This window comes from Cydia strobilella, chromosome 1 (assembly GCF_947568885.1).
Source record: "Cydia strobilella chromosome 1, ilCydStro3.1, whole genome shotgun sequence".
In the NCBI taxonomy this organism is placed as follows: domain Eukaryota; kingdom Metazoa; phylum Arthropoda; class Insecta; order Lepidoptera; family Tortricidae; genus Cydia; species Cydia strobilella.
This window is the reverse complement of record NC_086041.1, coordinates 34,798,533-34,825,800: the sequence shown is the minus strand read 5'-3', so window position 1 is coordinate 34,825,800 and position 27,268 is coordinate 34,798,533. Positions and strand designations below refer to the sequence as shown.

General features: G+C 39.1%; 1 protein-coding gene across 1 annotated transcript; it reads right to left on the bottom strand.

Annotated features, from left to right (window-relative positions):
* Positions 1–171: 171 nt before the first annotated feature.
* Positions 172–14,037, bottom strand: LOC134742533 (odorant receptor 94b-like). Its single transcript, XM_063675778.1, has 6 exons — positions 13,778–14,037; positions 12,723–13,313; positions 5,708–5,807; positions 5,037–5,141; positions 2,072–2,230; positions 172–225 (listed from the first exon to the last, which is right to left on the bottom strand). Exons 1-6 carry the CDS (start codon positions 14,017–14,019, stop codon positions 172–174), a joined length of 1,251 nt encoding a protein of 416 aa, XP_063531848.1. The 5' UTR covers positions 14,020–14,037.
* Positions 14,038–27,268: the final 13,231 nt, after the last annotated feature.

Genomic DNA, 27,268 nt, shown 5'->3' with positions numbered 1-27,268 from the left:
ACGTCACTGCTACCTGGGAACATATTAAATGTTTAAACAAAAACTCACAGGTAGGTACTTAAAATATCATAAATTTTAAACAATATGACTATATAATGACTATAAACTTGTATGTTACACGTACATACTAACGGTGTCACTAGTTTTTTTTTTTCATAAAACTGGGCAAATTCACTTAGAAGCTTTTCCCAATACGGCGTAGTAACTGTAAGCAGCTCGCACGATCTGTAAAAAATAAAATTAAGGTCAATGTGGCTAAATTGGTATTTTTAAGGTTATTATCAGGTTATCACTTTCAAGCTGCCATTTTTGACGACCGGTCTGGCCTAGTGCCTGTGAAGCCGATGGTCTGGGTTCGAATCCCGAGAAGGACATTTATTTGTGTGATGAGCACAGATATTTGTTCCTGAGTCATGGATGTTTTCTATGTATGTAAGTATTTATATAAGTATTATATATATCGTTGTCCGAGTACCCACAACACAAGCTTACCGTGGGACTTAGTCAATTAGTGTAAGAATGTCCCTATAATATTTATTTATTTATTTATATTAATTTAATTTCATAGTAAAATGTCTGTCTGTTACCTTCTTCACGCTTAAACAGCTGAACCGATTTAGATGGAATTTGGGATGGAGATAGCTTAACCCTTAAATGCATGATTTTTTGTATAACTTTTTAATAAATTGAAATAGATGTGTCATGCTGTATAAAAGTAATAAATGTGATTTTGGATAGCTGCATATTGAGCCACGGACCATCAAATATACGATGCATATATACATCATTATGCATTTAAGGGTTAAGTCCCGGAAGGGTCATGATGCTTTTTATCAAACAGCATTTATACGTCATTATGACGGCATAATTACGTCATTATAACGTCACTGACGTCACTTTGCTACTTGGGAATTATTGTTATCATTCCACGCGGACGAAGTCGCGGACAGAAGCTAGTTTTCTATACAATTACAGCTGTTGTGTAGATGTCATAACCTCGGTAAGGCCCACCATACAGTTTCCCTATTTTTAATTTTGAACCTTGTTGTATAGAAGATTAGGGTTACTTTCGTTTGTTTTAGAAAACAATGAAACAAAAGAAATGCTACTTAATTCAGTTAGTGTAAGATTCAAATTAGATTGAAACAGAGTGTACATTGTAATGCACATTGGGCCTTACGAGAATAAATTTAACCGGTCAATACAACCCGCATCTATTATTATCTTGTACTAAGATTGACCTGGACATGGTATACAATTTTGAGAGCAACGAAATGAAGACATTTAGGAATATTTTTGAGCCCACTGTATCACTTATCTTTTAGATAAAGCTATAGTCCGACAAGAAATTGTAGAGAATAAACGAGGGCGCCACTTCCTACGTAACTGTCACATTTGTGACGTAAAATGCTTACAACAACAATTTAGTATGAAAATATTTTATTTTATTTCTACTATTTTATGTCGCACTTTAAGCGTGCTTTTTTGTGACCAACAGATAACTTGAACTAGTATGATCCCAATTACTTTAAATATGATCCTTTGGTTAATAACTATCAATTCAAAGATCTAAAAATCGAAGGATGTCCTTAATTTTGACACTGACGTATTCACTCACTCACCGATCATCAAAATTCTAAAGTACTTCTAGCCTACATACAAGCTTGAGACTTTAACCACAAATAGTATTTAGACTGAAAAGCATATGAAAATACTTAATAGGGAATATTACGCGAAACTCTGCGCAGGGGGCGCCACTACCACAATCTAGGTAAGGGTCTATCGCGAAACAAGAAAATCGAAATTTCGTTATCTAACATCTCTGTCAATGTTGCATATTCGAGCGATAGAGGCAGATAGCGAAATTTCGGATTCGCGTTTCCCGATAGGTCCTCTGTAAACAAACCGCCTTGATGCATCAATGTCATATTTTATTATCTCTGAAAAGTTGTCAGAAACCTAGCTGTTGAAGGTCCAGTATGTATAAGTTTACTATGAATTACTCAAAAAGGCTAGTGCTGCACTCTGGTGGCAGAACATTGCAGTAATATCCCCTATTAAAAACACTAGCCTGAACGAAGGAGGGCAGATCGAGCTTGTTGAAAGGCCCTGCGTGCAGGGTCCGCGGCTGCATCATACCGGCGCCGAGCATGGCGAGCTGCCGGCGCATGCGCGGACACAGCGACCACCATGCTGCGCCGAAGGGACCCTCACCCATGTTGAAAGAGCTCTGCAATGTTCATTCACTGATAAACTTTTACGATTTTTACTCATTATTATTCACAACGACGGGACTTAATCGCGTAAAATAAGTTTTAAATTTATCTCCGCGGTTTCGAGGACGGCGTTGTCCCCGTGGTCTCGGAGAAGACTGGTCTGGACTGGTGGTCTTATTTTACGCGATTAAGTCCCGTCGTTGTGAATAATAATGTTCATTTATTCATTCATTATGTATATAAAGTCTAATCAATACATGTTCATGTGGGTAGATATTAAGCCCCCTCCATACTAGTGCGCGAATCGCGAACGCGAGTGTGGAGTCTAGTTCGCTAATCAGCGGAATCGACCCCACACTCGCGTTCGCGGCTACGCGCCGCGTAGTCTGGAGCGAGCTTAATAGTTCGCTCTGAACCAACTCTGAACACTATTGGAGGATGATTCTAATTTTATAATCTTGTTTTGAAACGGTTATGGATATGTCAGCTGTCAAAAGTGACTACTTCGATGAGAAATGTCACCACTCTTTCTTTACTTATATTTCTCTATGCTATTATTGATGGGGACTGTGTACCTTTTCCCAGAAATTAACAATGGTTACACGTGTTGTCGCCATTTTAAATTCTGTCGAATCGATCATCCTTAATTAATGGGACAATGAAAGGATTAGATTTCAGCACGTGGGCGGAAAGTTCCCTAAACCCTCATCTGGCTGTCAGCATTGATAACTTAATTGGCAAGGTCAGGCCAGTGACTGTTAATTAACAATACGTCTGGCCAGATAAGGGTGCACAAACAAAACTCGAAAATATCGGAAATGTACAAACTACAAACAATTAAATGGATAAACAATTCAAAACAAGATTTGTTTTTTGTCTATATGACCTAAACAGCGAACTAGAATTATAGAAAGTCACTTTCAGCTAATAGAGCTAAAAACCCAGGTAGCATTTATATATACGTCATTATGACGCCCATTACGTCATTATGACCTATAAATGTCGTCACTTGTACGTCTCTGACGTCACTTTGCTACCTGGGAAATGACCGTGCCGAAGACAGCTCTGCATAAAAGAAACAAAGGCTTTTCCCAGGTAGCAAAATGACGTAAAATGATGTCAGCGACGTCATAATGACGGCATTATTACGTCATTATGACGTCGCTGACGTCATTTTGCTACCTGGGTTGTACCGTCTAGTGCATGTAATATAAAATTATTTGTTTAAATTTGAACTTTAATAGCTGTCAATAGTGTTGCATTTTATTATCTGCCATATATGGCTTCTAGGCTTAACACATTAGGGCTCGAGCTGAAAAAATCATCTCAGAAAACTTGCACTACACCTACTGCGCCTGCGCGCAGCTTGACAACGTCAAATATTGTAATACAGCGCAAGATGTTTCAATTTTATTTTATTTTAGCCAATCAAAACTATTAAGGTGCCCAGCCACTACCAGTGCACCGGACGATATCAGCCTGTCAGTCAGAACAAAAATTTGAAAGTTCCGAACAACTGACAGGCCGATATTGTCCGGCGGACTGGTAATGGGTTTGCCCCAAACACAACGTCAGGGTCGCCTCATTTGTCTCCATTCACAACTTAATTTCACAACTGACATCCTCGCGTGATCATAACATTCTACAATTTCTAGAAATAGTATTCAAGCACTTGCCACGTTACCGCCACACGCATGGCCACACGTGACAATTTACGTCAATGCTTATCTTCCGACTGAATGTCTTGACCAAGTCTTGACCTTCACCAAGGAGGAGTTTTGGCCGAAGTGTGTCAAGTGTCAGCGGCTCCATGACTCTGCGGGGTTGCGTGTGTGGGCCATAATGTGGTTTTTAGGTTTCAGAGTATCATACCGCCGAAAAGCCGATTAAATATGGGGTATTTTCTATGAAAAGGGACCTTATTGTCGATGGCGCTTACGCCGCACAGCGTCGCGCGGCATTGTATTTATATCGGAGCATCGTTTATAATGGCGTAAGCGCCATCAACAATAAGGTCCCTTTTTATAGAAAATACCACATATATTTTTTATAAACCGACATTTTTAAAATACATGAAATGGCCGGGGTCCCTTTGTTTGACATAATTATTGAAAGTCATAATGTAATGATTGTCATATTATCATTAGTCATAATTCTGAAACCGTTCAGGATTTTCCTCGGGTTATCCTATAGATAGGTTAGGTTAGGTTTGTTTTATAGCAATCCTGAAAAGTTAAGCGTTTCTGAGAAAAACCAAATTATGACTAATGATAATATGACAATCATTACATTATGACTTTCAATAATTATGTCAAACAATAGAGACCCCAAATGGCCACATTTGGGCGTTTTCTAAAATAAATATTGAAAACCTGATTCTCACAGATCCTGGTGTTTTTGGGTTCTTTCAACTTAGAATCACTAGCATATTCAATCCTGATGATAAAAAAAGTCACAAAAATTTGTATGATAATTGTACATTCCACTACGTCACGCAAAAGACGGCGCCCGGGCGCGTCCCCGCAGCCTGTACGCGGATGTCGGATCCTACATCCGATATCGGATCGGAAAATGTGAAAACGCTCTAAGTAGCTCTAGTGTCTGGAATTTGACCTCGTCTTCTTCTTGTTCATGTAAAGGGATCTAACTTCTTAAAACTAAATTTTTGTCTGCCAATGCTTTGCCACTTCTAACCCTCGGGGTGTGGCCCTCAGGAGATCTTCCTCAGTGCACATCGCAGAATCACCTTGTCGCCCAATTCCCCATCTCAGAAGATTATCTTTGTCTGATTGTCTGATTATCTTTGTAAGATTATCTGACCTCGTGAAAGACGGCATCCCCGTATCGGCAGAACAGGAACAGCTGCGTCAGGGTGCCGGCCATGTATTGCAGGAGGGACACGAGTTGCATGAAGCTGAGAGTTTCCTGAAAATAAAAAATCGTTTTTATACTCTTCGACTTTAATGGTTGAATTAAGACTTCGTATACTAAACTTTAATCGCACACTTTTGACTATGAACAGCTGAACAGTTTGTGCTCCTTATGTATGAACAGTATCACCTATATATCGTTACGCTGCGTCTTACGTAGGCGAACACTGCGGCGGCGGCGCGGCGGGCATAATAAGGCGTTCGCGATCGCAACGAGATCGCCCACGTAGGACACTTCTAGGGGTATCAAAGGATTGATTCACCCTGCTCCGCGCCGCGCCGCCTACGTTACTACGTATAGTATTATCATACAGAACGGCCACGCACCGCCCCGCCCCGACTTGAATTACCTCACCCCGCGACAGCGATTGACGGCCGTTTGCCGGCCGCTGAGTACTATTTTTATGCAACTTACTCACACAATTACGCATGCCGCGTGTACAGACGTGCCGTTCACACATAGAAACACAAGTGATTTTTGATGTATAGCGTGTCCGGCCTGTGGTATTACGCTGCGTTATATAATATCGTTGTGTAAAGGGACGAGAAGAGTAAACTTACGGAGCTGAGTCTTACGGCCACTGAACACACGGTCAGGGTGGCAACCAGGAAGTAAACCCCGAGTATGCCCCGCAGCACTGTATCCAGATCCTTACTGATGCTGAAATAAAACATTCGACATGTTAAATAGCATAAAATCTTTAAATAAATTAACAGACCTATTATTTAGATCGCGGACCGGGAACTGATTCCCATACCGGGTGAAAACTCGTAAAGTGGTCAAGGGCGGTGTGTAATCGTGAACGTCAGCTGCCGCTCCGTTGGTGGGTTAAGGAACTGCAGTCACCCAAATACGTAAAAAATATTTAAACTCATCTAGAAAAGTTTAAATGCTATGTTATGCGATGGCTAAATTTTTTATACGTGTTTGCTCAACTGCAATCCCACATATTTTTCTACTGTATGACATAAATTTAGTAAGATCTATCAAATGACACCACTTCTCTAAAGTCTAAATCCGTCCATTATTCATCTTCACATACAAACAGGAGTTTCATTCTCGTTTTAAAACTACGTGTTGGATTGTAATTAAAACTTTGCACATACAATGACGTGATGTATATCTATGATTATGTAGGTAATTAGTAGCTCCAGCTTATAAAACAAACGAAATAGAGCAAAAACAAGTTTTGTATGAAAAACATATATTCGCTGTATTTTTTTAACTATGATATCGGAAGCTACATAAACTAATTACAGGCATAAATATGCCTTATACCCAATGTTTCATTACTCGTTGATTCTCAAAATACCTCCTACCTAATATAAAATAAGTTAATGTGGGTATATGTTTTTAATCTTAAGGACAATAATATTGTGTGCCCTTACAGGGTGTCATGTCTACCTATTTAAGGATGACTCGCGCTAGACCGGGCCGGGCCCGGGCCGTGGCGTCCGACATGTCAATTTCTATGACGGATGATCGGTGACGTGGTGCTTTCCATAGAAAGCGAAGCGCGCGCGCCGTTATGTGTAGTGTGTCATTAATAAATAGTTTTTGAATTCATTCATTTCTTACCTACTTTTATTGTTAAGTTTTTCTGCGAGTCAAAACAACCCCTGACTTGCCTGCAAGTGTCACTTTGACAGTGAGAATAGTTTGTTTACATTAAATTCTAGTTTAGCGCGAGTCGTCCTTTATGCTTGTAAAACCTTACTGTATTATGGACATGACTACAATGATATAAATAATAATCTAATGATTCTAACGTAGTACGTCTTTAACGTAATCTTTGACGTAGGTTTAATCACACAAATGTATGTGCTGCAATGTTACACATAATTAATATGTTTTAGAGATAAAGGTGACCTGAAGGTTAATGTTCTATGTGCTTGATTGTTTCTTATACCTAGAGATCATGGAGACTATATAAAGGAGCCAAATCTCTTATGTATATATGAAAAGTGTCCATCAAAAAACAGTAATTAGGCGGCGCCACCATACACCGAAATACTACCAAAAACAACCTACGTAATTTGGTCGGGTTATTTGTTGCGTTATATGGTTCATGTTATACTCATGTCCCAGAGCCTAACTAGCGCCACCGGAGAGATTAGGAACTATTATTTAAAGCTGAAAGCGGTCACTTTTGCAACAATTTTGCCATAAGAGATTGGCATCCTTTCTATACCATGATTAGGTACAATTTCATGACTACAGATTGTATAAATTTGTACTTTCCTAAAAAAGGCAGGTTAGTAAAAAAAGCCGGCCAAGTGCGTGTCGGACTCGCCCACCGAGGGTTCTGTACTTTTTAGTATTAGTTGTTAAAGCGGCAACAGAAATACATCATCTGTGAAAATTTCAACGTTCTGGTTATCATGGTTCATGAGTGACTATTTCAGCCTGGTGACAGACAGATAGACGGACAGACGGACAGACGGACAGCGGAGTCTTAGTAATAGGGTCCCGTTTTTACCCTTTGGGTACGGAACCCTAAAAAGCGGGAAAATATGGCAGTAGTATAACCCCTCGGGCGGGGCGTAAAGCTACCTCGAATGGGACCTCAGAATAATGACTAAAGCATAGAAGTCGGGCAAAAATGCTTCGCAAATATGTATACCCGTACTTTACTTCCTTACGAATTAGATAATGTGCCGAAAAGAGATGCATATATGCTTGTTATTTCTCATTTACGTACGGTGTCATAAGTTTGATAATTTGCTAGGGATGTAACTGTGTCGGCTTTTTATATCGATAAATTATGCATAAGTTTATGTGCCGTGTAAAAGAATAATCACGAAATTGGCAAATTGATAATAGTCTGGCTAATGAAAGTTGAACCTGAAAAAACGCGGCAATTTCAAGAAATCTGTAGCAGGCGGCTCGTTGAAATGAAATGAAATGCGTGGAATACAAGGATTGCATAACTTTTATACTTTTTATAATTTTTATATTCTAAAAATCATTAAAAAGTATAAAAATTATGCAATCCTTGGAATCAAAGAGCCGCCTGATATGAGGATTAATGCATGTACCTAATATAGCTTTTATCTCATTTGCAGTCTACCACTCAGAACCGTCTAACTATACCTCTCGTTTTTTTATCATTAGAAAGAAGGCGAGCGATCTTAACGTGTCGTTTTATCGAAAAACACTTTAAAAATAATTTTTAAGAAAAAAAAACCGACTTCAATGGGGGATGCCGCTGAAAGTTCACTTATTGTTGATGGTGCACTCTTAGATTCCAGACAATGAAATGAAAAAGACAGCATCTTTTGCCTAATAATGTAGAAAAGGAGGTAAAACCATCCACTTTTCTAGTAGCATTTCATTTCTGTAAGGGTCGCAGTTCTAACCTAACCTAACCTACTTTTCTGATAGCATTTCGTTTCTGTAAGGGTCACAGCTCTAACCTAATCTACTTTTCTGATAGCAGTTCTGTTCTGTGACCCACCTAAGCCACTTTTCTATTAGCATTTCCGGGTCCGGATCAGAGTCCAGGTCCGTGTCCGGCTGTCCGGGTCCAAGTTTGGGTCAGAATTCGGTCCGGGTCCGGGTCCGAGTTGGGGTCCATGTTCAGACCCGGGTCCGGGTCCGAGTCCGGGTCCAAGTTTAGGTCTGGGTCCATAAGGAAGAGAACAAATCGCCAAACGTGAACTATGTGTCATTGAAAAGTTCCATTCTGATCATTATCAGCAGTTTCCATTTCATCAAATGTCACTTTTTTAAATGTACGAGTAAATGCTGGATTTGTTGATAAAAAAACAAAAATCACAATATGTATGCCTTTCACATTTGAGGAGTTCCCTCGGTTCCTCGTGGGTCTCATCATCAGAACTCGAGCTTGACCAAAATATGTCTTAAAAACTTAAGTTGCTTAACAAACATAAAGAAGAGGACACATCGCCAAACGTAAACTATGCGTCATTAAAGAGTTCCATTCTGATCATCATCAGCAGTTCCACTTCATCAAATGTCACTTTTTAAAATGGTAGTGCTGGATTTGTTTATAAAAATACAAAAATCACTATATGTATGCCTTTCACATTTGAGGAGTTCCCTCGATTCCTCATGGATCCCATCATCAGAATTCGAGCTTGACAAAAATGTTTCTTGAAAACCTAACTTGCTTAACAAACATAACGAAGAGGACAAATCGCCAAACGTGAACTATGCGTCATTGAAGAGTTCCGTTCTGATCATCATCAGCAGTTCCACTTCATCAAATGTCACTTTTTAAAATGGAAGTGCTGGATTTGTTTATAAAAATACAAAAATCACTATATGTATGCCTTTCACATTTGAGGAGTTCCCTCGATTCCTCATGGATCCCATCATCAGAACTCGAGCTTGACAAAAATGTTTCTTGAAAACCTAACTTGCTTAACAAACATAACGAAGAGGACAAATCGCCAAACGTGAACTATGCGTCATTGAAGAGTTCCGTTCTGATCATCATCAGCAGTTCCACTTCATCAAATGTCACTTTTTTAAATGTAAGTGCTTGATCTGTTGATCAAAATACTAAAATCACTATATGTATGCCTTTAACATTTGAGGAGTTCCCTCGATTCCTCATGGATCCCATCATCAGAACTCGAGCTTGACAAAAATGTTTCTTGAAAACCTAACTTGCTTAACAAACATAACGAAGAGGACAAATCGCCAAACGTGAACTATGCGTCATTGAAGAGTTCCGTTCTGATCATCATCAGCAGTTCCAATTCATCAAATGTCACTTTTTTAAATGTAAGTGCTTGATTTGTTGATGAAAATACTAAAATCACTATATGTATGCCTTTAAAATTTGAGGAGTTCCCTCGATTCCTCATGGATCCCATCATCAGAACTGCTTTTTGACAAAAACGGGACCAATCTGTATGTATATACTTAGAAACAAAAAAAGAATTTTCAATATCGGTCCAGAAATGACGGAGTTATGGAGTAACAAACATAAAAAAAAAAAAAAATACGGTTGTATTCGGTTGAATTGAGAACCTCCTCCTTTGAAATCTTGAAGTCGGTTAATAAGTCACAACAAATATAATATACGATCATTTACATACTTTTGCTTTCATAAGTAAAATATTGCTATGTTTATAAAAAAACTTGTCAATAAAAAGACACGTGGAAATGGTTTACCGTTTTTTCTAATGCTAAAAGACTAAGTATAGTTTCTAGTCATGTATGTACCAAATAGGAAATGAAAAAAAAAAACGTTCGTGTAATATATTTTTTTTATTTAATAATAGGGAATATTACGCGAAACTCGGCGTAGGTGGCGCCACTATCACAATCTGAGGGTCTATCGCGAAACAAGAAAATCGAACTTTCGTTATCTAACATCTCTGTCACTCTTGCCCCCTGAAAACTTGTCAAAAACCTGTTAAAGGTACAGTATGAATAAGTTACTCTACTTCTTCTTCTTCTTCTTCTTTTCCTGTTACCCCCTGCTGGGGTGTAGGGCTCGAATCTTGTTTTTCCATTGTACTCTGCGGTGCACTAAAAAAGCTAGCGGTGCACTAAAAAAGCTAGTGCTGCACTCTGGTGGCAGAACATTGCAGTAATATCCCCTATTCCTCGTCCTTTGGAAATCTGAAATAAAAAGTTGAGTTTTGCGACCAACAATATTAATAAAAGGAACATTCATCAATGATCATTAATGTCTTTTTTATTAGGGTTCCGTACCCAAAGGGTAAAAACGGGACCCTATTACTAATACTTCGCTGTCCGTCTGTCTGTCACCAGGCTGTATCTCATGAACCGTGATAGCTAGACAGTTGAAATTTTCACAGATGATGTATTTCTGTTGCCGCTATAACAACAAATACTAAAAAGTACGGTCCCCTTGGTGCGCGCGTCCGACCCGCACTTGACCGGTTTTTAGTATTAAACTATAGTCTGGCAAACACAATCTGTCAGTAAGTAAGAACAAAGAAAACTATAGGTACAGTCGAGGGCAAAAATATCGATCCAGACAAATGGCTTAAAAATATGTGAACACGATTTTATTGTCTGAGCGTACACATATTTTTGAGACTTTGGGAATGTATATATATTTATGCCCTTGACTGTACTCATCAATTAAGACAGTCAGACAGTCCTGGGCCAAACTATAAGAAAGCTGTAAATGTCGATAGGTTATTGATCTGAGGTCGATACATCACTATGCCAAAAATATAACCTTTCATACTTAGCAGAAAAGTTCGAAAATATATGCAAAAATCTATATAGACTTGAATGCAAGTAATAATTACATAAACAACATATCGATTTCTTTGTTTAGGGTCAGGTCCTATAAATTAATTTCTTCAAAATTGAACAAAACTCACCGATTAAAGGTTATCGGTTCGTGCGTATTTTCTTTTCTTCCTGTATGCGATTTACAGCCCTCGATCACACAAGACATTATCACAAAGGGAACTTCAAACCATTACAAATAAAAACTCAGCACGTTTTCCAACAATCTTTCAGGAATAGCAACAATATAATTAAAATAAACCAAGATGACCGCTGAAACATCCCGAAATATTTCAACTAAAATAATACGACTATGTCAAGTTGTTAGAGTTGACACCTACCTGTGAAATAACGAACATATATTTTATTTGGCTGGATTATATTATAGAACCACATAGGACCATTTGACATTTCCCTCAGTTCATCTTATGACAATACTGAAAAAAACGAAAGAACTTGCGGATTGTTGTCTCACTCACTCATAGACAAAAAGTAATAACGTGTTGTGAATACGATATCTTTTACCAAGCTTTTATTTTTGCTGCACGGCGCGAAAATTTAAAATAGTTGTGGTATTTTCTATAAAAAGGGACCTTATTGTCGATGGCGCTTACGCCATTATAAACGATGCTCCGATATAAATACAATGCCGCGCGACGCTGTGCGGCGTAAACGCCATCGACAATAAGGTCCCTTTTCATAGAAAATGCCCCATTTCTTTGCCGCTCGAGGGGTTATAGTACCATAAGATACAGATACAGTGCTCTTTTAATAGTAACGTAATCAAATAAACTCTGACTACGCTAACTTTGAGCTTTGCACAAATTTGGCAGTACCTAAGAACGCATACTTTTCCCTCTACCCTCCATACTTCACTTAGCACTTGGCATGAAAACTTAGTGTGGTCCAACACTACGGATGTAGTACTAAGTACCTACTGAGGATGACTGAAGTACTAACGTTTTTGTAAAAATACGATGAACCCTACTATACTATTCACATACATCGGGTTTTTTGATGAGGGAACGAAGTTTTACACTAGCCAATAAATAAGTACTTGAAAATCGATAATATTTTAACATTTCTACGCACATGTACGTTACTACCTATGTTTAATTCAAAGTTTGGTAATTATTTTGCAATAAACGAAGTTATAAACACACGAAATCATTCCGTCACAAAAAACCCCGCGATGTTATGGTTATTCACTACGGTACCTTTGATCTGTACCCCAGGATTACGAACTATGTGACTATAACAATCAAATCGAAATGAATCTAAGTATACTTTGTCTAATTGACATGAAAACTGACTTTATAAAGAGGTACTTACGTGCAAAGCGCGGTATGCGTGCCGTGGCTTTCAATAATCCTGAGATGAGCTCGGGCATCTCGCGCCGCACTCGGCATGCAATCCTTGCCGCTACAAGCAATGTCCTCAGTCTTCCGACGGAGCAACGAAAACTGCCCACATATGAAGATCATAATCCCGACCGAAGTACAGTCGAACGCCACATGAACGAACACGCAGTAAATAGATGCTACAATCTCGAAGATTAAAGTCAAAAAGTATCCTTCAAAACCTACGTTCTCCAATGGCGCCCAGCCTGGTAAAATGTGGGGGTAGTAGCTAGCGTCAGCAGTCACCGCGTATTCGACGAATGGGGTCGCTATGAATACAATTGCAGTAATACTGTACAGAATCAAAAGGATAGATGATATAGACGTGTGTCTTTGCGTGTATTTTGCGATTATTTGAGGGGAATAATCTTCTTCGATGTCACGATCCGTGTAGGATAAAAGGTTTTCATGCAACTGTTGGTGTTCTAAACATTTTACTTGCGAGATTATAGAAGTCCAACGTTTTCTGTTAGTATATAAGTTGAACAGTTTTAAAGTGCCCATGCCGCAGAAGGAGAGGACGCTGAAATACAATAAATAGAATAGAATAGTATTCAGGACGTTTAAACAACAAAAACTTAACTAACACATGTCACAAAAACCCCTCTGGCCGCGTGGTCCGACATGTCCGACGTGGAATCTTAGAATTCCTCGTGGTTCGATGATCGAACTAAGTGGAACATAAAATTCCTTTTAGTCCGAGTGGTTGGCAGCGAGGAATTAAAATTCCTTGTCGCCCGACATGTCGGACCACGCGGCCGGAGGGACAAAAACACGTTTATAACGTCTGAAATGGTTTCCACTCAGTTTGGTGTCAAGGTACCTTTAATTTGGATGCATTGAAGCTGGTCTTCCGTGAAAACCCTTCCAAAAAACGTGACATAGCAATACAAATAGAATAGTATAAGTTCTTATATCTTACTAAACTTACTTGAGAATTCTAAGATCAGCCACTAAGGAAGACATAATAATGTATACAAGAAATACCTGAAAGTCTCGAACATTCGCGTAGAGTCCTCCCTTTCTAGTACCAGAGTTACGATTTGTGTTAAATTCGTGGATATGAAGCAGATAATAGCGAATTTGGCGACCCAATGTAGACCTAAGCTTTGATAATGCCATATTCCGGTGTTCTGTATCAGGCCCAGCACGGTGTTCGCCAAGGTCGGGTTATCTTGATTCCAGACTGGTACGTATCGAGACAATAAATTGCCGAATATCTGTTTCATCTAGAAAAATAATATAAATTTTAGGAAAGTTACCTGATATTGATAATCATATAGTAAAAATTGAGGAGCTCCCTCAATTCCTCAGGGATCCCATCATCAGATCAGAACCAGATTAATATGGGACCAACTTGGAAGTAGCTCCTTTCGAACAAAAAAAGAATTACTCAAATCGGACCACGGGTCTCGGAATAATCGGTGAACATACATAAAAAAAAAAAATAGCCACAACCGAATACAGAATCTCCTCCTTCTATGAAATTGAAGTCGGTTAAAAAATAATAATATTTAAGTAATTTGCTTCCTCATAATAGAACAAAAATGGTGCAGTGTAAAGGATATATATGTTTTTTTTAATACTTAACTTTCCTTTATTTTATGTAACGAAATGTGCTTAATTGCACTTAATATCACTCAATTTTCATCAACTTATCTAGTATCAAATACCTAATACCTATCAACTTATTGAATCCCAAATTTTTATTAGTCCCCTCCGTTTTCGGAAGTTAGAGCCACTGCTGGCGCCTATTAAATTTCAGGGATAACGTAATATCCCCTCATTTTTTTATTTTAGCCCTAAAGTAATTTTGTCCTAAACTTGTGAATATTAGGGCTCCAACCTTGCCGTTTACTAGGCTTTGTCGAATGGGTCGAAAATTTTTACGTTTTCACATTGTCCGATCCAACATCGGATGTCGGAAGGAAGTAAAATTTGTGCATTTAATAAATCATTAATACTAAAAAACGATAAATAACGCAAAAAAGGCGCACTTAATTCCATTGGCAGTTGCAGCTGTTTTTGTCATAGGCGCCTTCCGACATCCGATATTGGAAAGGCGCTTCCGATAAATTTAGCCATGTCGGAGCCCCCGTCAGACCGATAATATTTGTTTGTGTGCGTATGTGTATAAAGACGGCGCCCGGGCGCGCGCGCCCCCGCGGCCTGACTAGATTCTACATCCGATATCGGATCGAACTCGGACAATGTGAAAATAAGAGGAAGGTGATGTTTATTAAACTCTTACCATTTTAGGTCCTTGTATTATTAATGTTGTCTCCAATGTTGTCTGCAATAAAAAAATAAAAAAATAAAAAATAAAAATCATTTATTGCAGACTAAAAGGTCCATACATGGTTAGTAAACATTACAATCTTATTACTAGTGTTAGTAGCGCATAAAAACTAAAACTAAAAACTAGACGGCGAGTGCATGCAGCCCCTGCCAACGGTTGAGCATGGGGCCATTTTCGCGCTCCATGAACACGCCCAGAATGCTGTTGGGGCTGCCGCGCAGGCGACGCATCAGTGAAGCGCACCTCTTGCGCATTATCGCCGCAAAGCTGTCAACTTGTGCCTCCGCAAACATACCAGAGGCACTACAAAATCGCGGCAACCCCATCAACACCCGGAACGCGTTATTATATTGGACGCGTAGGCCGTTGTATGCCCTCTGCGTATAGTTGGTCCACAGGCTGCATGTGTAGAATGACTGACAGTACGCTTTGAAAAGTGTAGTCTTTACGTGTACAGTACATTTCGCGAACCTGCGGGCCAACATGTTACATCGGACAGCCAACGACCTACGCTCTCGCTCAATATCCAAGTCGTCACTCTGGTCGTCAGTTACCCAGTGACCCAGGTACTTGAACTTAGTGACAAAGTTTAGAGGGACATCGTAGAGTGTCACTAGCGGTACAGTCGGGTAGCTTTTTCTACCAGCTTTAAAAATCATCACCTCGCTCTTTTTAACATTATACCTGAGTCCATGGGTCACAGCATAGGATTCACATATTTTAATCAGTCTCCTCATTGCGTCGATTGAAGGGCCGAGCAGCACCATGTCGTCAGCGTAACTGTAATTGTTGGCGGCGACTCCATCAATGCGGCATCCGGCATAGGTACTGCTCAGCTCCTCAATGAGTTGGTTGACGTACAAATTAAACAGTTTGGGAGAAGACAGCCCACCCTGTCTTACCCCACACATCAGATTATAGTGACTCGAGATCGTGTTACCCCATCTCACAGAATTATTTTGATGTAAATACCAATATTTAAACAGAGCTATCACTTCTTTAGGAACACTTGTCTCATTCCGTAACTTGGCCCATAACATATCATATGATACAAGGTCGAATGCCTTTGATAAATCCAGGAACACACCATAAACCGGTGTATTCCTACTGGTGTAGTACTGGACGGTATTCTTGAGGGCAATAAATGATAAATAAATAAATAAAATTAAAGGTTTTTACTTTTTTGTATAACTACATTTATTGTCTTCCTAATCACTGTTGCAAAAATGCAAACCTTTCTGAAGAAACCTTTTTTGGCTTCGCTTTATAAGTTTCCGTTGTTACAGTCAATGCAATAAAATAGGCATTTCGCAACAGGCCTAAGTTTATGCTCATTTACCTATTTGCTTCAATTTCGTCTTCATTACGAGTCTTGTCCTTTGTAAGGTTACGTTAGTCTGACTCGTAATTTCCATGGTATTTCTTTTATTATTACCTACTTTAATTACCTATGGCTTCACATGTAGGGGTGTTAATTACTTGTAAATAGAGTAATTAACGTCTAATGTGTAGTTTGGAAAGGAATTTGGTTTGTTTTTTGTGACAATGGTGAGAATTTAATTGGTTTTTTAGGGTTTCTCGTTGCTTTGGGTAATGGTGCCGTCGGAAAGTTTCAAAATGGAATTAGGAAACTTCTGTCTTTTTTGTATGAGGTGGTATGAGGATCAATTTTCATTTCCAAAAATTTTCAAGAAATTTTCCTGAAATGTCAGACAATTTTTCAGTAATTTTGGAAAATTTCCACAGCTTGCACATCTATTCTGTTAGCTTTATGTATGTAACGTAATAATGTTTAGAACGAAGTGTCTCTATAGCAACTAGATGGCGAACATAGAAAAACATTTGAAGTTTAAGCAGCAAAAGTATCGGTCACTTGCACCATTCCACTAACCCGGGGTTAACTGGTTAAACCTGGAGTTACCATGGTTACCAGTACAAATTGACACCGAGTTAACGGTTTAACCGCTTAACCCCGGGTTAAAACCGATTAAAACTTACATACCACCGTCAACAAATCAGCGCAATGGTACGTAAAATGGGGTGAGTAGGTTTCGCGGGAAAGTTGGGTTATGAATGGGGAGAGAAGGTATGAAAGGGGGGTGAGATGGGTTTTTAAGGCTACTGCTACAAAAATAATGTATTCCAATTTAAAATGGAATACATTCATTAAACTAGTTTTTATGTTGCTGGATTTGTCGATCTATGAACTCTAAACAAAAACGGCCGTTTTAACTTCGGACGCACAGATTGACGAATCCAACAACGTAAAAACTATTATAAAGTATTTAAAAATACTTAAATACAAAGTACAGTACGTAGCGGCCCCCTTTTTAGGGTTCCGTACCCAAAGGGTAAAAACGGGACCCTATTACTAAGACTCCGCTGTCCGTCTGTCTGTCCGTCTGTCCGTCTGTCACCAGGCTGTATCTCGTGATCTGTGATAGCTAGACAGCTGAAATTTTCACAGATGATGTATTTCGGTTGCCGCTATAACAACAAATACTAAAAACAGAATAAAATAGAGATTTAAGTGGGGCTCCCATACAACAAACGTGATTTTTGACCGAAGTTAAGCAACGTCGGGCGGGGTCAGTACTTGGATGGGTGACCGTTTTTATAGTTAATGGTACGGAACCCTTCGTGTGTGAGTCCGACTCGCACTTGGCCGGTTTTTTTTAAATATTTATCGTTAAATTTAAATAATCACGATTATTTAGCAGTGGCGCTAGTAAGCACGTATAAAAGCTTGTAAAAATACAAAGTCGAAAGTCAGCCTGTTCAGAAAATACACAATGCCGATTCTTCACCGCCACACTCTCTAGGTAATTACATCAGTTTGTTTCCTAGATTATTCAAGTTACAAGTACACGGACAAGGCCCGAAGGCGCGAACTAAGTATACAGCCTGTGCTGGGCACTCCATTAAATAATTATGTAGTTTTAATTTTATAACCGAATAGAGGCAAATTTTCAGGGCATAGGCCAGCCAGGGCATAGAAATCAATACGTACATTAATTAGGTAAAAAATGCCTACGCAAATTATTAAACACTATAGGAACTGTCGGTTATGTCAAATTAATATGAGAATATTAATAATGACACTGTCACACTTTTTTCTCTTCAAGTCTGTGCAAAGACTGCAAAGTTACCTTAGACGACTCTAATGAATTGCGGGTTCCTGTAGAACATAGTACACCGTTGTACACAAGTTCTGAAACGAACTGTTTAAATTGTCCCGCTTGAACAAGTTGGAACCGAAATGTAACACCCTTTGTAACTGCAAACTCTACTACGAGTGTACTGAATGACTGCAGAACTGTTATTCCTAACGCCTTTTGAAGAATATATTGATAGAATCAGGAAAAATATATGTGACGTTTTCAATCAAAAGGTACCACATTGTGGCTTACTATAAGGACGAAAATTGCTTGTATCTTTATACGAAAAACCTGTCAGAGCCTCAGAGCTCAGAGCGTCCTTAAGGCAAGCGACAATCTTTTACTTGAAAACGACACATATATAGGTGCCTTTCGTGTCGGATGATGGTCTCTATATACCAGTTCCTTCAAGTCTCTTTTGGTTGGGGGAGGGAGGGGGGGGCTTACTTTATAAATAACTAGCTTTTGCCCGCGACTTTGCGCCCGACGCGAGAAGTGTAAACATTTTATTATTATTAATACGAGCCTATTCTGTCCCACTGCTGGGCAAAAAAGAAGTCCAAGTTATCCCGCCATAGCCGACGTCTGCCGGATCCCCGGTTTGACTCACACTCCATTTAAAAATGAACTGCCATATGGTCATCATTCGACGCGAGAGGTGTAAACATTTTATTATTATTATTACGAGCCTATTCTGTCCCACTGCTGGGCAAAGGCCTCCCCCCTCTTCTTCCACTCCTCCCGGTTTTGAGCTACATCTAGCCAGTCATTCAAAAAGAAGTCCAAGTAATCCCGACGTCTGCCGGATCCCCGGTTTGACTCACGGGGCACCCACTCCGTGGTTAAACTTGGCCCACAAACAAAACACATTTTACCATTTATTTTTAAATTAAAACAAAAATGGAAAATTCACCGCTTCGGGCAAGACTCGAAGACTCGGCTTAAAGAAGTTTTTCTTTATTAATAATTTTGAAGATTATTAGTTTTAATTAACTTAAAACAAACTTGCGACCATTTGGAATACCGGTCCAATCGCTACCGAATTTTTCCATTCCTTTCTTTTAGCGGGATTTATTTACATGACGAAATTAGGGTGAAATTGAAAAGCTGGGGTGGTTAGAGTAGCGCTACCTCGTTTCACGCAAAATAGGCACATTTGGATGTCGATTTGCGGAAAATGCCCAGCAAAACTAACTTAATATTATAGGACATTCTTACACAGATTGACTAAGTCCCACGGTAAGCCCAAGGAGGCTTGTGTTATGGGTACTCAGACAATGATATATATTAATACATAAATACATAGAAAACACCCATGACTCAGGAACAAATATCTGTGCTCATCACACAAATAGATGCCCTTATCGGGATTCGAACCCAGGACCATCGGCTTCACAGGCAGGGTCACTACCCACTAGGCCAGACCGGTCGTACCTAACTAGCGTAAATTGATTTCGTGACAGTAGTTTTACCAACAGTTTCACGTATAATTTAATATTTCCCTAATGCATGCATTAATTTCATGAAAGCAAATCAGTTTCGTGCCCTGCACGATTTATTGGTGGAATTAGTGTCATGCAACTAATTTCGTAGTGTAAAATGCGACGTGAAAAACTAGTGTCGCGAAAGTGCCTGCGCTGGACGGACGTGTTGGGGCCGTGGTCACTGCGATACTGTGAATTTCACGACAATAATTATTTCACGAAATTACTTTCCCATATATCAATACTACTTTTGTAAAACATGGTAAAAGTGATTTCAACATGCATGACACTAATTTCGTAATGTAAATCCCGCTTTTGTTTACAAGCTAAGGCAGAAACATAACTTTTGACATTGATAGATCATATCCATAACTAATCCAGATTCATTCTAAAATTAGAAACCGCCTGTTACTTGTAGGTACAAATGTAGTGAATAATTATTTTCCACCGTATTTTCATGGAAATGTACAAAAAGTACTGAGGTTACCTGAAGTAGCATGACAAATACGAACCTTTCCGAGAAAATACAATGGAAAACAATTATGCACTACATCTTGTACGCTGGTTTTATACGAAGATAAATACGCTTAAGCAATGATAATAGTTTACGTAAAACATCCCGCCTTTTGCATGTCACACTAACACCCGCTGGTATCTCACAATGGTTTAATTAAGGCATTCGTAAGTGGGGAAGGGAACTGATTGAAACCAAAATGCAATTGAATAATTGATTTATTGCACATTAACTTTAAGCTCGAGCGAGCACACAATACATAGCTTTGATTATACAACGGTATAGTAACAAAACAGTGCTAGTTTTCAGCCGAGTACGTAGTAGATGTAAATATTTCATTTGTATTCGGAACACAGACTACACAGATACCGTATTAAGGTTGACTCACGCTAGACCGGGCCGGGCCCGGGCTAAGGCGTACATGTAATTTTCTATGACGGCTGATCAGTGATCACGTGGTGCTTTCCATAGAAAACTAAGCGCCGGAAGCTCCGGCCCGTCCCCGGCCGTAAACATAAACATAGACATAGACATTGACATAAACATAAACATAAACATAAACATAAACATAAACACAAACATAAACATAAACATATAAACATAAATATAAACATTATTTACAGTGGCGACAGACACACGTTTGAATTTAGAATTTGATCTCCCTGTCAAATGGAACGGGTGTGCGGATCGCCATTCCTAAAGAACTGCCATCTAGGCTATTCATATATTATTGTTACTTAGCTAACCTGTGAGAAAATAATATATATAGAAGTCCTATTAATCTATGTTTAATTCCTTTCACATCCTCCCTACTAGGGTGTATCCCTTTACACGGTGGAGGTGCGGTATCGATCCCCGTACCTCTCTCTAAAGATCTCGAGGTCACCACACATACGAGTAGGTGCTATTTTACTTGGAAAATGCTACGATTTAAGCAGCATATAACTGAGTTGTATTATACATCTTTTTATACTATAACAGCCCAGGTACACTCCCTAAACTTAATTACTGCGAGTATTTTAAATTTACATGAGTACAGGTCGTAAGTGTGGGCACAACTGAAATATGCGGTCACGTTCCCATACTATGTAATTTTGTACCGGACCTTGATTATCTTATGTGAGTACCTACATCTAGTCTAGTGGTAAGATGTAAGTGATTTAAAAGAAAGCTTAATTTCGAAAAGGACTCTGTACCTTCTTAGGACACTGTTTATAAAATTGGCTGGCGCATTCTTCAGTCCAAATGTCATTCAGACAAATTCAAAAAATCATACTGTACTAAACCTGTCTTGCTACTATACCCGTCGCGTTATTTCGTACGATAGGGAGATCTGGCCAAGCTACCACCCGGAAGACTGCCAACCGGCACCTGAACCCCCCCCTCCCCGCCCCGAGTTCCATCCTGAAGATCGCCCGAGTGAGTTAGAGTCCCACCCTCCCGAGGAACGCCCGAGTGAGTTAGAGTCCCACCCTCCCGAGGATCGTCCTAGGGAACTGGAGTCCCAGCCACCACCATAATCGCTACCTCCGAAGCCGCTGCGTCCGCTGATGCCGCCCCAACCACCACTGTTTCGGGTACTCGCGGCACCTAAAAATTTATTGATATGGTCTTTGATTCCTTTAGCATTCATCCACCTTCGAATTTTCTTACGAACATACGCATCGGATATCGCTACGGAGCTTTTCCCACACGGATTTGCGGGGTTAGGACACTTCTTGTGTTCAAGGATTTTAAAAGGTAAATAACACGCATTGAAGCGGTGTGTGCAAATGTCAATGCAATTCATACTCAAAGGCTCGACTCTTTAGAGACCCCACCTTCGAATCTCGACTCAGTTCTTTTAGTAATCTCTTTGGACAGTACAGTCTTATTTAAAACTCCTAAAGTCATAAATGTATCACCGAGAGACACCAAACCGAGAGACATTTAAAATTTATGACTGAGTCATTACAAGTCGAGCCTATTTAAAAATAGTTACGCTTAGAAAAAAACTCGATAAAGAAACGTCTTATGACTCAAGAGATTGTTTTCTGAGCATATTATTCGCAGTGACGATCAGCCGTGAGATTCAGGAATAAATGGGGATGGTGTGAATCGGCTACACGAGGATGTGGAGAACCGGAACAAACAATCCGTCACATGGTGCTAGAATGCCCCAACACCAAATTCGGTGGCAACATTAAAGAGTTCAAGACCTTGACTGGGAAAGCCGTGGATTATTTTAAGAATTCTAGTTTTAAATTTTTATTTTATAATGCCATACGATAAATAATAAATGACTCAAGAGATTCGAAGATTATTGAACCTAGAGTCTTAAAAAACTACTTTTAGCTTAGAGTTTGAAGAACCATACCGCCAGAGCCATATCCTCCGCTTCGGGCACTCGCGCCGCCCCACCCGCCCGAACCTAAGCCTCCACTCCTCGCGCTAGCACCAGAACCTCCCCAACCACCAGAACTTCCCCAACCACCAGAGCTTAAGCCGCCGCTGGATCTGCCCAGTCCTGAAATAGTCAACAGTAAGTAAGTATTTATAATAGATGATGAGTGTTGAAGGTGATCTATATCTAAACACTTCTTTTTACGAGACCTGATGAGGTGGATGAGTTATTATATATGATCTGTAAGACGACGAAGCTTGCGCTGTGTATCTTAAGATATGCCCTATTTTATTAATATTCGAATGAATTATGATTTTTAAATAGTAGGTGGGAGTTTTCTAAAATAAATATCGAATATTGTTTGACATCCGGGTACTAGTATTATAAAACTAGTCTTCTGTCAACTGTGTCTGTGTCTAGTGTTCTGTTAACTGTCGTCATTCATTCTTTGATATTAATTTCTGTTCAGATTTATTTATACAATTTTTTAATTTAGACTGACTGTTTTTTGCATGCATGTTGGTCAAATATAGATACACCACTTATTGTAAGATTACCATCACTGTATGTAATGTACTACCTATATTTGCAAATAAAACATTTTGAATTTGAAAACCTGATTCTCACAGATCCTGGTGTTCTTGAGTTCTTTCAACTCAGAATCATTAGCATATTCAATGAATCCTGATGATAAAAAATGTCCCAAATATTTGTATGGACATTGTACATTCCACTACGTCACGCACATACGAGTGAAAAATAATTAGAATAGAATAGAATAGAATAGAAAACGTTTATTGTAAAAATCTACATACAGCACCAAATTCACACTAAAACGGATATTTTGAGACATCTTTTTTTAATGGCAGGATGGCAGCTGTCGATTCTGAGTAGAATGAACCCAAGAATGTCCAGATTTGAAAGAATCAGGTTTTCAATATTTATTTTAAAGAACGCCCAGGTAGCTATTGACTATGTGCAAAGTTAGTGGTGGGCTAGTGGGGGAAATAAAAGCTACGCCTACGCACGACTCGGTGAAAATATGAACCTATGTGCAACAACTTCTTCATACTATTTGGCAGGTGCCAACTATCAAATAAGCAATATGTCCGGCGTCGCCAAAGTCGTGCACGGAGCGAATGCTTCCACATTAAAAAGCTATTCTGTATGTACATAAAAACATTGCCAGTTTTAAGAAAAACTGTGACATACATAAGATTAATACTAGAAATAAGCATAAGCTCGCAGTGCCCTTCACTCGGCTCCATAAAATTAAAAAATCATTCATGGGTAATTGTGTAAGATTTTATAATAAACTTCCAAATATCATCACTGAATTATCTGTTAATAAATTTAAAAAAGATGTAAAACGAAAACATCTCTAAAGCCTATTATAGCACACAAGACTGCATGAATGATGAAACACCGTGGGATTGTGATTGAAAATAACTAATTATTTATTATTATGTTAATAATGATGAAATTGATAATCCGTTTTTTTACATTTACATTTTTATTCTAGAAAGTTTCTAGACTAGTATTTTTTTATACAATTTTGGTGTTTGACGATCCTTTTGTGAAATTCTTATTATTAAGTTTGACATATCTATAATAATTCAATGTTTTAAGGAATAACAATAATAACTGAATCAATAAATTGCTCTGATATTTAGATTAGGGTAATATTTGTAAAACTTGACAATTTAAAAGTGCTTGTTGCTAGGCCTATTTGAATAAAGAATATTTTGACTTTGACTTTGACTTAACTTTACTAATATCATAATATATCAGCGTCAGCTGCCTGTCTAAAATGAAATAGAAATGCAAATAAATCTGAAAGTTTGTATATATTTGAATGCTCAATCACGAAAAACGGCTGAACATAACTGGCTGTTTTTTAGCATACAGCTTAAAACCAGGATTAAGATTGTATATCGGCGTCAGCTGCCTATCTAAAATTAAATAGAAATGCAAATAAATCTGAAAGTTTGTATATTTGAATGCTCAATCACGAAAAACGGCTGAACGTAACTGGCTGTTTTTAACATACAGAGGTAGCTTAAAACCTGGATTAAGATATATACCCATCCATACTATCCATATCCATACTAATATTATAAATGCGAAAGTCTGTCTGTCTGTCTGTCTGTGTGTTCCCTCTTAACGCTTAAACCGCTGAATCGATTTAGATGAAATTTGGCATAGAGATAGGTTGAGTCCCTGAGAAGGACATAGGATAGTTTTTATCCCGAAAATCATTGCTTAAGAAAGTAAAAAGCGGGGTGGAATTGAGATAATTAACGAAGTGCCTGCTAATTTGTGTGCATAATATGCTCAAATTTAGATTGCTATGAATTTTTTTCCAGGCGCTATTCTTACTCTAGCTGCGGTTACTAAGTCCACGCAGACGAAGTCGCGGGCAAAAGCTAGTCTATTATAAAATAGTTACCATAATGTCAATATCCAGGGAGATTGCGATTAATAATATTTTGTTTTCACCGACATAGCTCGCATAATTGCAAACCTTAAGTGGCAGTGGGCGTGGCACATTGCTCGCAGAACTGATGGCCGGTGGGGCCGGAAGTGGCGTCCGCGTACCGGAAGACGAACTGCCGGTAGGCCTCCAACGAGATGGAGCGACGACCTGGTGAAGGTCGCGGGAATTCGGTGGTTGCGAGCGGCACAGGATCGGTCGGAGTGGCGAGCCTTGGGGGAGGCCTATGTCCAGCAGTGGACGTCTATCGGCTGACATGATGATGATGATGATGAATATTTTGTTTTTAGCGGGACTTTCGGTTCTTTCGCCTTTTTTTCGCAGGCCGGTCGTAGTCTGCAGATCCCTGTTTGGATAACCAATACATATAACCATATATATACCACCAGATCCACCCCAGCCGCCACTCCCTCCGCCGAAAGCAGAGCGAGCGACGCCGACCGATGGCAGACCACCGAAATCCCCACCGAAGCTACCGCCGCCGAAGCCGCCGCTGAAACCGCTGCTACCATGGCCACCGCCGCTCTGCCATCCATTCCCACCTAATTTAAACGGAAACATTATATACTCAGGCACCAAAGAAAGGTAAATAGACAGGCGTTGGTAGCCAAGGCTAGTTATTCCGAAGTACGCGGGTTCGAACCCTGGCTCGTAGTCTCGTACCAATGAACCTATACACGGTGTTACTTGAGCCACTGAAAACCTGAGACACCCCAACAGTTTTTATTTATTTTGAACTCATCTTGAGTATTTATTTTTTAATCCGATAAATATTAAAAAATATATTAGTTGTTTAGTTTTCTAAACGACTAATATTTTAAATTCTACACAAGATGCTTCGTCGTTTTAGTGACATCAAACAATTGCTAGTTACCAACGTAAACACTGTTAACAGACCACCTGTCATACCTTACTGCAACGAGATAAGGTTTAGGGTGTTGCTCATTGACAAATAACGTGTCAAATGCTAGTTATTGATATTGTTGTATTACAAACCTGTAGAATGGACATGTAAGAATAATAAAAAATTACCCCCATTAAAACATAGCGCGAGCGATTCTCCTATCGATTCTGAACACTGTTTTTAGTTTTTCAGTGGGTCATGAAACACCGTGTATAAGAACTTATGAATACGAAATTCTTATATTAACAATATTCACCAGTTGCTTATCGAGGAAGAAAAACATCGTGAGGAATACCTAAAATTAAGGCATCCTTTTTCCTTTCGGTTGGAAGGTCAGATAGCAGTCACTTTCGTAAAAAAATTGTGACTACGCATATAATACGTAAGAATAAGATAAGGTCATGAAAGTTACCTAGAGACCTCTTTTGGGGCTGCGATGGCGCGGCGGCGGCCACACCAATGGCGACGAAGATGACTAACGCTTTCAGCTGAAGACGAAAAACGAGAAGTGTTTAGCCAACATGCCAATCGCTTACGCTCCGTAGCGATCGAAACGCAACTGTCACTGTCGCACTAATATGGAGGAGGCGATTCGAATGAGGGACTTCCGGTTCGAGCGCCATCTTGATAGTTAGCATCGTGATTAATTACTTTGTTTTTTGCTCATTAATATTGTTTAAAGTGTAATATCGATAGCTTATTATTCAGTAAACTAATGTGGTAGTGTGCAGTGAATGGAGAATTAATTTTGAAGCGCGTTTAACCACCATCTTGGAGTCAACGGCCGGTAGTCCACGTGCTTCTTGTAAAGTCTAGCTATCGATTTACAAGAGCTAACAAGTCACCGTACACTGTCTTGTACAACCGTACAATTTTTGTCGTTTTTAAACCTCTTAATACCTTGATACTGGCGAAATAGTCCCACTGGGCTGAAGCCATAATTTTAAAAGAAGAAGAAGAAGAAGATTCGAATGAGTTTGTCAGTCTCTATTTATCTAACTTAAATAACTATGTAACTATGTAGGTAATTAATTTTAATTAACGCATTTGTTTAATAAAAACCCTCATAACTTGTCCCGTTTCTGCATACCTTTTTTAGGGTTCCGTATCCGTACCAAAAAGGTACAAAAGGAACTCTTACGGTGCGACACTGTTTATCTTTTAGTAGGTATTGGGTGGATTACACGATACTCGATATAAACGATAATACGAAGGTTCAAAGTTCAAAATAAAATTCGGTCG